Source organism: Camelus ferus, chromosome 7 (assembly GCF_009834535.1).
Source record: "Camelus ferus isolate YT-003-E chromosome 7, BCGSAC_Cfer_1.0, whole genome shotgun sequence".
Taxonomy (NCBI): Eukaryota; Metazoa; Chordata; class Mammalia; order Artiodactyla; family Camelidae; genus Camelus; species Camelus ferus.
In genome coordinates this window covers 9,350,772-9,363,763 of record NC_045702.1, presented here as the reverse complement: position 1 = coordinate 9,363,763, position 12,992 = coordinate 9,350,772, and the positions used below count along the sequence as shown (strand labels likewise).

At 38.8% G+C, this 12,992-nt stretch overlaps 1 protein-coding gene across 3 annotated transcripts in view; it reads right to left on the bottom strand.

Annotated features, from left to right (window-relative positions):
- LOC102522976 (carboxypeptidase A5) overlaps positions 1-12,992 on the bottom strand; it is a 62,410-nt gene that overhangs the window by 29,897 nt on the left and 19,521 nt on the right. Inside the window, exon 11 of one of the 3 annotated variants that reach the window (XM_006184705.3) lies at positions 11,354-12,733. The exons of the other annotated variants lie outside the window; for them this stretch is intronic. Coding sequence (XP_006184767.1) covers positions 12,546-12,733 — 188 coding nt within the window. The 3' untranslated portion in view covers positions 11,354-12,545. Of the gene's footprint in view, positions 1-11,353; positions 12,734-12,992 lie in introns of those variants that run through there. 3 annotated transcript variants of the gene reach the window in all.

The following is a 12,992-nucleotide window of genomic DNA, read 5'->3' as shown; positions in this document are numbered from 1 at the left end:
AGGTTTCTTGTAGACACCCTAATAGTTGGGTCTTCTTATCCAGTCTGAAAAATCTCGGTCTTTTAACTGATGTTTTTAGACCATTCACATTTAAATTTATTACTGATATAGCTGGAGTAATATCTACCACGTTTGTAACTGGTTTCTATTTATTATATATGTTTATGTTTCTTTTGTTCCCCTCTTCTGCCCTCTCTGGTTTTTTTTTTTAAACATTTTTTATTGAGTTATAGTCATTTTACAATGTTGTGTCAAACTCCAGTTTAGAGCACAATTTTTAAGTTATACATGAACATCCGTATATTCATTGTCATTTTTTTTTCACTGTGAGCTACCACAAGATCTTGTATATATTTCCCTGTGCTATACAGTATAATCTTGTTTATCTATTCTACATATGCCTGTCAGTATCTACAAATTTTGAAATCCCAGTCTACCCCTTCCCACCCCCCACCCTCTTGGCAACTACAAGTTTGTATTCTATGTCTATGAGTCTGTTTCTGTTTTGTATTTATATATATATATTTTTTTTTTAGATTCCACATATGAGCAATCTCCTGTGGTATTTTTCTTTCTCTTTCTGGCTTACTTCACTTAGAATGACATTCTCCAGGAACATCCATGTTGCTGCAAATGGCATTATGTTGTCATTTTTATGGCTGAGTAGTATTCCATTGTATAAATATACCACTTCTTTATCCAGTCATCTGTTGATGGACATTTAGGCTGTTTCCATGTCTTGGCTATTGTAAATAGTGCTGCTATGAACACTGGGGTGCAGGTGTCTTTTTGAAGTAGAGTTCCTTCTGGATATATGCCCAGGAGCAGGATTACTGGGTCATATGGTAAGTCTATTCCTAGTCTTTTGAGGAATCTCCATACTGTTTTCCACAGTGGCTGCACCAAAGTGCATTCCCACCAGCAGTGTTGGAGGGTTCCCTTTTCTCCACAGCCTCTCCAGCATTTGTCATTTGTGGACTTTTGTATGATGGCCATTCTGACTGGTGTGAGGTGATACCTCATTGTAGTTTTGATTTGCAGTTCTCTGGTAATTAGTGATATTGAGCATTTTTTCATGTGCCTATTGATCATTTGTATGTCTTCCTTGGAGAATTGCTTGTTTAGGTCTTCTGCCCATTTTTGGATTAAGTTGTTTGTTTTCTTCTTATTAAGTCGTATGAGCTGCTTATATATTCTGGAGATCAAGCTTTTGTCGGTTTCATTTGCAAAAATTTTCTCCCATTCCGTAGGCTGTCACTCTGTTTTACTTATGGTTTCCTTTGCTGTGCCAAAGCTTGTAAGTTTAATTAGGTCCCATCTATTTATCTTTGCTTTTATTTCTATTGCTTGGGTAGACTGCCCTAGGAGAACATTTTTGAGATGTATGTCAGATAATGTTTTGCCTATATTTTCTTCTAGGTTTATTGTATCTTGTCTTATGTTTAAGTCTTTGATCCACTTTGAGTTTATTTTTGTGTATGGTGTAAGGGAGTGTTCTAGCTTCATTGATTTACATGCTGCTGTCCAGTTTTCCCAAACACCATTTGCTGAAGAGACTATCTTTATTCCATTGTATATTCTTGCCTCCTCTATTGAAGATTAGTTGACCAAAAGTTTGTGGGTTCATTTCTGGGCTCTCTATTCTGTTCCACTGGTCCATATGTCTGTCTGTTTTTTGTACCAATACCATGGTGTTTTGATTACTATAGCTCTATATTATTGTCTGAAGTCTGGGAGAGTTATTTCTCCAGCCTTTCTTTTTCTTCAGTAACGGTTTGGCAATTCTAGGTCTTCTGTGGTTCCATATAAATTTTATTATGATTTGTTCTAGTTCTGTGAAGTATGTTCTGGGTTGCCCTCTCTGGTTTTAATTGAGCATTTCTAACAACTCCATTTTACCTTCTCCCTTGGCATATCAAGCATACTTCTTTTAAAATTATTTTAGTAATTGCCCTAGAGTTTGCAATGTACACTTTCAACTAATCTATGTCTGCCTTCAAACAACACTATACTACTTCACATGTGGTATGGGTACCTTAGAGTATGCCCATTTCCTTCCTCTTACCCCTTATAACATTGCTGAAATACTGTATATTTCACTTATCCATAAACTATAATCTCATTGTTATTTGCTATTTTTAAACAGTTGTCTTTCAGATTAAGAAAAATAAAAATAAAATATTTACTTTACCTTCATTTATTCCTTCCTTTCCCTTCTTTATATAAAAACAAAATTTTGACTTACGTTATTTTCCTACTCCCTGAAGAACTTCTCTTAATATTTCCTGCAGAGCAGGTCTGCCGGGATGAATTCCTTCAGATTTTGTTTGTCTGAGAAAGCATTTCTTCTTCACTCTTTCTTTAAAATGTCGACATTTATTTATTACTGTATCTTATTATATAAGTTTCAGGTGTATAGCATAATTCAACATCTGTATACACTACAAAATGATTATCACCACAAGTCTAGTTACCATCCATCACCATACAGTTGCTCCCCCTTCCCCTCATTTTGCCCACCCCTCAGGCCCCTTCCTCTTGGGTAATCACTAATCTGACCTCTGTATCTATGAACTTCCTTTTGTTTTGTTTCGTTTGTTCATTTTTTATTTTTTTAGATTCCACATATGCGTGAAATCACATGATATTTATCTTTCTCTGACTGACTTATTTCATAATACCTTAAGGTCCATCAATGTTGTTTCAAATGGCAGGATTTCATTCTTTTTTTGGCTGAGTAGTATTCCATTACACACACACACACACACACACACACACACACACATACACCTCTTCTTTATCCATCCATCGATGGACACTTAGGTTGTTTCCTTATCCTGGCTATTGTAAATAATGCTGTAATGAACATAGGAGTGCATTTATATTTTTGAGTTAATGTTTTTATGTTCTTTGGATAAATACCCAGAAGTGAAATAGCTGGTCAAATGGTTGTTCTATTCTTAATTTTTTAAGAAACCTCCACATTGTCTTCCATGGTGGCAGCACCAATTTACAATCCCACCAACAGTGTATAACAGTTTCCTTTTCTCCACATCTACAACATTTGTTATTTCTTGTCTTTTCAATAATAGCCATTCTGACCGGTGTGAGTTGATCTCTCATTGTGGTTTTTATTTGAATTTCCCTAATAATTAGTGATGTTGAACATCTTTTCATGCGTCTGTTGGCCATCTGTATGTCTTCTTTGGAAAAATGTCTATTTAGATTCTCTGCCAATTTTTTAATCAAAGTCATTTTTTGTTGTTGTTAAGTTTTATGAGTTCTTTATATTTTTTTGGATATTAGCTCTTTATCAGATATATATTTGCAAATACCTTTTCCTAGCCAATATTCATTTTGATGATGATTTCCTTTGATGTATAGAAGCTTTTTAGTTTGATATAGTCCCATTTGTTTATTTTTGCTCATTTCCCTTGCCTTTGGAGTTGGATCCACAAAAACATCACTAAGATGCCAGTGAGGCTACCACCTATGTTTTTCTCAAGGAATTTTATGGTTTCAGGTCTTAGATTCAAGTCTTTACTCCATTTTGAGTGAATTTTTGTGTATAGTGTAAGATAGTGGTCTCGTTTCATGTGTTAGTATGTAGCTGTCCCATTTTCCCAACACTATTTATCAAAGAGACTATCCTTTTTCCATTGTAGGTTCTTTGCTCCTTTGTCATAAATTATCCATGTATATGAAGGTTTATTTTTCTGGGCTTTCAATTCTGTTCCATTGATCTGTGCATCTGTTTTTGCCAGTACAATACTGTTTTGATTACTAAAGCTTTGCAGTATAGTTTTCAATTGGGGAGCATGATACCTCCAGCTATGTTCCTCTTCCTTAAGATTGTTTTGGCTATTTAAGTCTCCTTCAATCTGGAAGGATAATCCCACTGGGCAGGAATTCTTGGTTTGTGGTTTTTGTTTTCAGTACTTTCAGTATTTCACCCCACTCTCTTCTTGCTTGCACAGTGTCTGACAAGAAGTCCACTGTAATTCTTATGCTTGTTTCTCTAAAAGTAGTAAGGTGACATTTCCCCCTCTGGCTTCATTCAAGATTTTCTCTTTGTCTCTATTTTTCTGCAGTTTGAATATTTTTAATTTTATTTTTTATTATACTGAACAGTAAACAAATCTGCCCTTCACTCCACAGAGAACATTATCTTTGTCTTCCAAAGCTATTTATTGTTCTAACATCCTTGAAAAAATAAACTGAAACTGGAATAATCTGGACGTGCAGAAACATAAGAGATCCATGGAGTATTTATCCATGTATAAAACACTGGGGAAATGGTACTGGAAATTAGGTTTAAAGTGGTTTCCTCAGCCTTGGTTGTCCATTAGTATCACCTGAGCAGATCTTTACAAACCAATGTCCACAGATTCTGTTTTAATTGGTCTGGGATGGAACCCAAGCATCAGTAGTTTGCAAAAGCTCCCAGTTGATTCTAATGTATACCCAATGTAGAGAACACCTGTCTAAAAGATGATGTGGTGAGGTGTAATTGGTAATATATTTTTAGCTCAGTGCTTCCCCAACTTTGCTGGGCATGTAATTCACATACTTGGAACTCATGTTCAGTGCAGATTCTGATTCAGCAGGTCTGGAGGGGCGCCAGAGATTCTTTCAGACAAGCTCCCTGGTACGGCCTGATGCTGTCATTTGACTTTAAGTAGAAAGGTTTTGGCTCACTGAGAATACACTAATTATAATCTGTTTCTACTCCTAAACTTTCATATACATACATGTTCAGGAACTTATCATGTATGAAAGAAGACAGCCTGACTCTGGAAGATAGTTTAGCAGGAAGAGTGAAGCCTATCCTCTCCCGGGACCACAGAAATACCTTGGGTGTTGAGGTCTTGAGAAATGTGACAGACACTTCAGGGTGTTAAAAACAAAACAAAACAAAACAAAAAAGAAACAAACAAACAAAAAAAAAACAGATTTAGAACACAGGGCCATTAAATCCTTAGTAACAATTTCACTCTGAACCTTACATTGCTCAAATACTGATGACAGTAATAGTTGAGGAAGAGTCCACAAATTTGGAACCAAAAGTGTCAGAAAAATAAAAAGTAAAATCCTGACATTACTAGAGCAAAAGGTTTGAGCAACTCAGGAAAATACTCATCAACTGGTTATTATTTCTACTTCTATTGGAAGTAAGGAAAATCATCTCTCGACTGCCTCCTCTCAATTGTCTGGTTTAATTTCCAAAGGTCATGATACCACTGGCCTCTGAGACTGCAGAACTGGCACCTGTATCCTTCCACCACGCTGCAGCCCTGGCAAAGAATGGGAAGTAAACACCCTTTTCCAGGGCCAGTGCTATTTATTACCAGGCCTTCCCCTGCTTAGCAATTTGTCTACTTTCCAGCTTGAACAAATAACTTTCTGGCTACATGAGTCCCTCATTTGTTTTCCTGAGTAAACGGAAAGCTCCTAGACCACCTGCCAGGCACCAGGGAGCCTGGAGAACGTAAAGGAACATGCCTGTTAGATATTTATCCTATTGATGGCCCTGGGGCCGGAACAGGGTTGTGGGTGGTGGCGGAGATCTGATGCCTTCTTTGACATGCCTCCTTAACAAGTTAATACCTGTCCACCACCAGCTGCCTCTGGAAGCATTTTAGAAATATCACTTCACAATGATGAGACAGGTCATCCTTTCTTTCCCACTGGGCCTGACTTCTCTGAGTTTTCTAATACAGATTTGCTGAAATTCGAGCAGAAGGTCTTTACTTTCCCTGACCTCTGTGCTTCTTACATCCATCAGAAAAGAACAATACCATGGCAAGATACTCGGAGCTGAGGAAGGGAGATTGCCTCAGCCAGTTAGCTAGGTGGATCACATGTGAAACTGACGCCGCTGCAGGTGTCACCAATTGGCGCTTAGGTGCTGCAGATCCAAAATAAATAAAACCTTGGCTCTGCCCTTGAGTGAATCATAAACCCAAAATCTGGGTTAATGGTTTTCTAAGGTTAGGCCAAGTTGTTTAAATACTCAAACAGAATGTATCTATTTGTTTGTTGAGAGCAGTGGACATTTCATCATCCAAGGTTTCAAGCAGCTAATGGTTAATGGGAGTAGGTGGTTCTTTGGGTTGTTTAATCCCTGTTCAAGGGCATGAAGTCCCCAAAGGATAGAAATAGTGTCTTTGGTCCATTCCAGGTATTTTGTAATAATTAAAATAGTGCCCCAATTCTCCCTTGATGACAATGCTGGGCCACAGGAACCACCCAATGCCCCTCAATCATGGCCATTATCAGCTAGCAATGGCAGCCAAAGAGGGAGACCTGGCTCCTGTTTCCTCCCTAAATTCCCTCTCACTACTGCAAACCTGGAAACTCAAAGGTTTCAGGGGCCAGGCTGTGAGACCAAAGGGCCTGGAGGAACTCTGCACTTTAAAGGCATTAAAACTGCCTTCTCAGAAATAATCTGTAGAGCTGGCGTTGAGACTCTACTTCACCTCTTCCATTTATCTATGTTTGGACATGTTACTTCACTTCTTTAATTCTTTGACTCCTCATCAGTTACACAGGGATAATAGTACCCATCCTGCACATATCCCCAGGTGGTTGTGATAATTTAATTATCCAATATCTAAAAAAGCATTTTAAAACTGTAAATCATTACAAAAATGTAAGCAATTTAACCAATATCAAGTCTTGCTTATCTCTGAAGGTCTAATTTATACTCTGTTTCTCTCAGAACTTTGGGACATACATTCCAATCTATTTTCCAGAATTCCACTGATAATATTTGTTGGAAAAGTACTCTTTTTCTGCTGCCCTAACTTGTTGGGAGTATGGCTTATGTGATCGTTAACTTGCTGCCCTGCAGCAAGTCAAATCAACAAATATTTACTAGCTGCTGAGCTCAGCCTTGTAGGAGATACAAAAAACTATGAAATTCACTTTCTGCATTAAAGGAGTAAATTGCCCAGCAGCATCACGGTACCCATATATTCTAGAGAAGGAAAAAACTGCCTGTGCTCTCTAGATGCCCCCAATACACCTAGAGCTTTACTTCAAATATAAGAAACAACTGGTGTTCATGATTTAAGGCTCAATGCAAATAGTAGAGAGAATTTATTTTACAAGCTGGCTGGTTTGGCAAAATTCCAGAATTCATCAAATAGAAAGATAAGGATGATGATGATAATGATAAAAATGGTTCGTCAGAGTTGGTCTTAAGATAGTGACATAAAAGAAGTGCAGTCTACATAGGACATTCCAAAGCTGGAACAAACCCTCAACTTCACCCAAAATAGACCTATGGCAGGCAGGGCCTGTAAAAATCAAAGGTGACCCTATATACTTGATGTAGTTGTGTTTGGAAGCTGGACCTGTGATGGTTTCAGGCAATGTTCCTTTGATTAGTCAAATAAAAGGGCATCAATATCTGTTTAACATGGGAAAGTTCCTAGAGAAAGAATCTCAATATTAAAAATGACAGCATTCAACTAGTGCTTTTCTGTGAACTGTTGAGGTCTTTGTCATTGTCTTGAGTCTAAAGAAAATAAGGCTTCTATTAAGGGAAAATGCCAATGTTCTCACTCATAAATGAATTTTCACCACTTGCTGAGAATAATAATTCAAGCTAATACATAATGAGTACTTCTTCTGCCAGGTAAGGTGCTAAGTACTTTAATACATTAGTTTACTGAATTCTCTTGATCAGCTATTGTAAATATGATCATTATTCTCATTTTAAAGATGATGAAACTGGGGCTCCCAGAGGTTACATCACGGCTCAATGTCACATGGCTAAGTGAACAAGGTGGGCTATTTTGTTGCTCCTCACCATCTGTAACCCAGACAGAAGTGGATATGGTCTGTCTTTCAGTCCCCAGGTGGCCTTAGTTCAACAAGTGGCTCTGGTTTCAAGTGGGCAACACACTGATGACAGCTAATCCCATCCAGAGTCATGGACCATATCCCTCACCCTATCAGCTACTTCACAAAAGGTCTTCTTTTGGTCCCTAAAAGGATTGGGTGTAAGACCTGGAAATGGCTCAGAAAACCCCTGCCCAGTACCACAAAGAAGAAAACTCAAAATACATTTTTCTATTATCAGTGGACTGTCCCTTTTCCATCCTCTGGTGTTCTTACTAACGGAAAATTCCATGGAAACTGGTTTGATGAGGTATGAGAGCCTTTCAAATCGAAATGTGTTTCAGAAATTTAAGTTGTGTTCATGAATGTTTACGACTCAGATTTTCTCTTTTTCAGTGGGGTCTTCACTTACAGAAGACATTATTTGTCTTGAGCAAGAAACCTACTACTCTTGAGATTTGCCACCTGTAAAATGTGGATAATAACATTCAGCCCACATTTTCCACGTCGTTTTGGGGAGTACAAACAGAATACAAAGAAGAGAGGTAAGACTAATTTTATAATACAAGCCATCTCCTCTAACATTCCCAATCCAGAGGCCCCACCACCACCCATCACTCTCCCGACAGCGGCCAGGTTTTTGTTTTTTTATAGCAGCTCTCATTACCCAAATTAAAAATTTTGATTGTTTACTCATTTCCTGTCTTTCCAACTACAATGAAATTCCATGCAAGAAGGGATTTTTTTCTTCTTGTTTGCCATTGCATTGCCAGTATCTAAAGCTGTTCATGGCACACATTACACTCTCAATAAATGCGTGCTGAATAGTAAAACCTTTTTTTAAAAAAAAAAATCTGTATCTTTGTAAACACTTTTAAAATTGGATTTCAGGACCACAGAAATAGATTAATTGTAATTCTTGGTTAATGGCACGCTCATCATTGATCCTTACAAGGCCTTCTTTTGTTATTTATTTAGCTGTTGAATTAGACTTATTAAAATCAGGTAATAAATATCCAAAAAAAAAAAACCCAAAAAAACCCAGACCCAAAAACAAAAGCTAAGGTCCTTCATCTCACTATAGGGCCCTGATTCTTATCTCATCCCCTAGCCTCTCCCCATCTAAGGTAATCATCATTCAGAAGCCCAGGTTCTTTGTTTCCGTAGAAGCAGAGCCTAAGATGGGATTCTTGCTTAGGTGATTTTCTGAGGGAATTCTCAGCAGAAGGGGAGTCTGGGAAGCAGGGCAGGATGGGAGGAAAAGCTAAGCAAGGATGTATAATTTATTGGAGACTGGATTCAAAGCTCTGGAGCGTACACTGCACCACAGCACTGACTCTACCTTGAAGCAAAAGGCTAGCTGTTTGTACCTCCAAGTCAGGCAGTCATCAGCTAACATTTGGGGAGGTAATAAAGAGAAGGCAGGTGCATAGCTTCCTGGGTGAGGCAGCCCCTGTTTGGCTAAAGGCAATTCTCAGAGAAGGATGGGGCTTTGATTGGTTGACAGCCAACACTCATAGCAGCTGGGGATGAGTGCTCTTGACCAGAACAAGGGTCTGCGCATGTCTACTATATTTTGCTTCCCTTATCCCTGCTCCCCTTGTCTATTGAGGTATAGCTGATTTGCAATATTATTTAAGTTACAGGTGTATAACACAGTGAGTCACAATTTTTAAAGATTATACTCCATTTATAGTTATTATAAAATATTGGCTATCTTCCTTGTGTTGTACAATATATCCTTGTAGCTTATTTATTTTATACATAATAGTTTGTACTGCTTAATCCCCTACCCCCTTTCCCTCTCCCCACTGGTAACCACTAGTTTGTTCTCTGTGTCTGTGAGTCTGTTCCTTTTTGTTATATTCACCAGTTTGTTTTACTTTTTTGATTCCACATTTAAGTGAAAGCATACAGTATTTGTCATTCTCTTGACTTATTTCATTATTGCTTCCTTTTTTATAAAGCTTTACCAAATTTGGTGTCTTTCCTGTAAGTGTTTGTACATGTATGTGTGTGTATATCTCATATGTTTTTCCAGTTATTTGGAACTTTCTAGAAAAAAATCACACGAAATCTTGTTTTGTTGTATAATATTTCAGTATGTAAAAATACCATACTTTACTCACTCATTCTCCCACTGGTGAACTTTTAAGTTGTTGTTAGGTTTTTGTTATTACAGTGTTGCTGTGAACATTCTCATATATGTCTCCTGTTGTATACTGCAAGAATTTCTTGGATTTATGCCTGGGGTGGAATAGCTGGATCATAAACTTTAGTGTGAACTTCAGAGGATAATGCCAAACTGTTTTCCAACATTGTTTTACTAATTCACACACCCACCAATAAGACAGCCTATCATCCACCTCCTCTCCAACTTTTTAATTTCTGTAAACTGGATGAATATGAAATGGCATCTCACTGTGGTCTTGATGTGTGTGTCTTCCATCAGTAATCATCTCTTCCCATGTTTATCAGAATACCTGTTACCTCTTAAGTGAAATGCTTGCTCATATCTTGTGTCCATTTTCCTATCAGATTATTTGTGCTTTTCTTACTGATCTGTAGTTCTTTGTATATCCTTTGTCTGTTGAGTGTATTATGAATATTGTGAATATCTTCTCCTAGTTTATAACTTGTTTTCTCTATTTCTTTATGGCGTCTTTTAATGAAGAGATCTTAATTTGATTATAGTCATACACATTAAAACTTAATTTTATTATAGTCACAGGTATTCTTTTATGGCTTTTTAGGTCTTGTTTAAGAGCTCTTTCTCAAGGAATCTAAAGGACATTCTCAATCTTGGGGGTAGGGGGTTCCACCAATAGAGCCAGGTTACAGGCAAGTCACGGAGGCAAGCATTGTCATGCCTACTGAGACAGTGTCTGGTCTGAGACAGCCCTGACTAGCCAGCACAAGCGACCAGCTGGCTGACTGGCAGGTGTGTTCTTGTTACAGAATTGGATGTATCACGCTATTAGAGCTGGATACCATTAAAAATTCTAATCATAGACTGTAATTAACTTTCCTTGCTCTGACACCCCGCTCACTAAACAACCTTCTGATTATAATTTGGCTTCCCATGTATCTTTGCCTACAGGGAGAGAATGTACTGTTCAGGCCAACGTGAGGATCCAATCCACTAAACAGTTACATGCCATGATATAAATTAATAAATTTGTATTCTGATTTTATCATCTGTCTCATCTGAGCTCTGTAGGCGTGAGTCAGCATCCCCAAGCCTAATCAATATGGACACAGAGAATATCAAGCTTCTGAGCTGAAAAACTAAGAACTAGACCTAGGACCTGAGAGAAATCACCAAGGTAACATTACCCTGGAGGCCCTGGAGGCCTGATGGAGAAGGCCTTCCTATATGTCATGTGATATGGACAGGGATTAAAATTGACTTTTGACATTATAAAGAGCTGCATATTCAAAACCATGGCTTGGTTCCATTCAGGTGAAGGCAAAGAACAGGAGATGATCAGGAGACTCAGTCTGAATATTTATTGGTTTATGAGCACACACCAGATGCTGCACAAATCCTAGGCAGAAGGACAAGATTTACAGACATGCTTGAAAAAAGCAAACTGGAAAAAAGGGGGGTGGTGCAGATGGTACACACTGAGAAGGAACGGAGAAAGTGGCGCCTAAAGAGGCATCTAACTGATGAATCCTTGCTCCACTTTGGTATTCATGGTCCAGGATGCAAAATAGAAAACAGCAACTTTAAGGACCAAAAACAGAAAACACAAAAAACAAAAACCAGAAGGAAACACAAGGGACACAAGAGAACAAACAGGAATGTGCCAGGGCAGTGAGATTATCCAGGCCAGAGGAGTGATTTAGGACCAGCAGGGTGAGAGGAAGATATCTGAAGCAAGTTCAAAAGACAGAGTGGAGGTGAGCCCATTAGGACAGATGGGGATAATTTAGCAATCCTGCTATCAGATCAGCACTTCATCTAGGGTTTCTGAGTGGGCAGTACCCACAGTGACACAGATCTCCTTCTGGGATCCCAATTACACTGAATAATAAAGGGAAGAATATGATCAGAGATGTAGTATCTGGGAATTTTTGGCCCAGTGATAAGAAGTGATCCTCTACTTTGTATTCAGACCAAAAACAAACAAAGAAAATAAGGGGGAGGGGGATGATCTATACTGATGACCCTATGGGATTTATTTTCCAAAGAAAAATATTTTCAAGAAAGAGTGAGATAAATTAAAGGAAGTTCGGTGTCATCTTTGAGACCAATCTAAAAAACAAGCTTTATCTTCCACAGTACTTCCCATGGGACCCCCACCAGAGCAAAGCCACAGGCGTGGCTAGATTGGATGAAGCTAGAGAAATATTTCAGATGTCCTTTTGTTCTAAAAATGAGGTAGAGACATGCCACCCAGTAAGGAGTGATCCTACATGTGGCTTGCCCAACCAGCTGTGTGGAAGGAGAGGCATACAAAGTGTTCAGCAAAACAGCAGGACCAAAAGATAGCAGGGTGGCAGAAGCACTTCTCCCAGAGCACCACAAGAATGCACAAACTTCAAGGAGGGGGCTAGAAAGGGGCTGGCCTTTGTTCTCTACAAAGCCAGAAGGCTCTGACTCACATGTGAAAGAACAAGAGTCCTTTATAGTGGGCTTATATGTGTGTGTAATGGGGATAAGTAGATGTAGAAAGAGCGGGGCTCCTCATCTAGTAGAGGTGGTCCCGCACATGTTCCATGATGGTCTTCATCCCCAGCCAGGTCTCCTCTGCAGTGGGGATGATCTGGTTGGCTGGCAGAAGGAAGCCATAGTGCCTAGTATCTCTCAACTCAAAAGCAAATGCATACTTGATGCCATTATCATATGCCCAGTCAGTGCTGCTCCCGCTAGCTGGATCTGTTAAGTCAAAAGAGAAAACACCTTTGAAGCCTAGTTCCCTTCAGAAATAGAAGGGAAGGGGCCAGGAATTCTGTGGACCTGTGGCTCCTTAGGGATCTGAAAGTCATCAGGCCTACAACACATAAACACTGGCCTGAATTATGTCTCAGACTGTCCTGCACCATGAGGGTCTCCACTAGTCTCAAACCAAGAGATTTTAAATGCTCATTTCCATCTTGTCACCAAACTCACTGTGTAGACTCCTTCAGGTCACTCA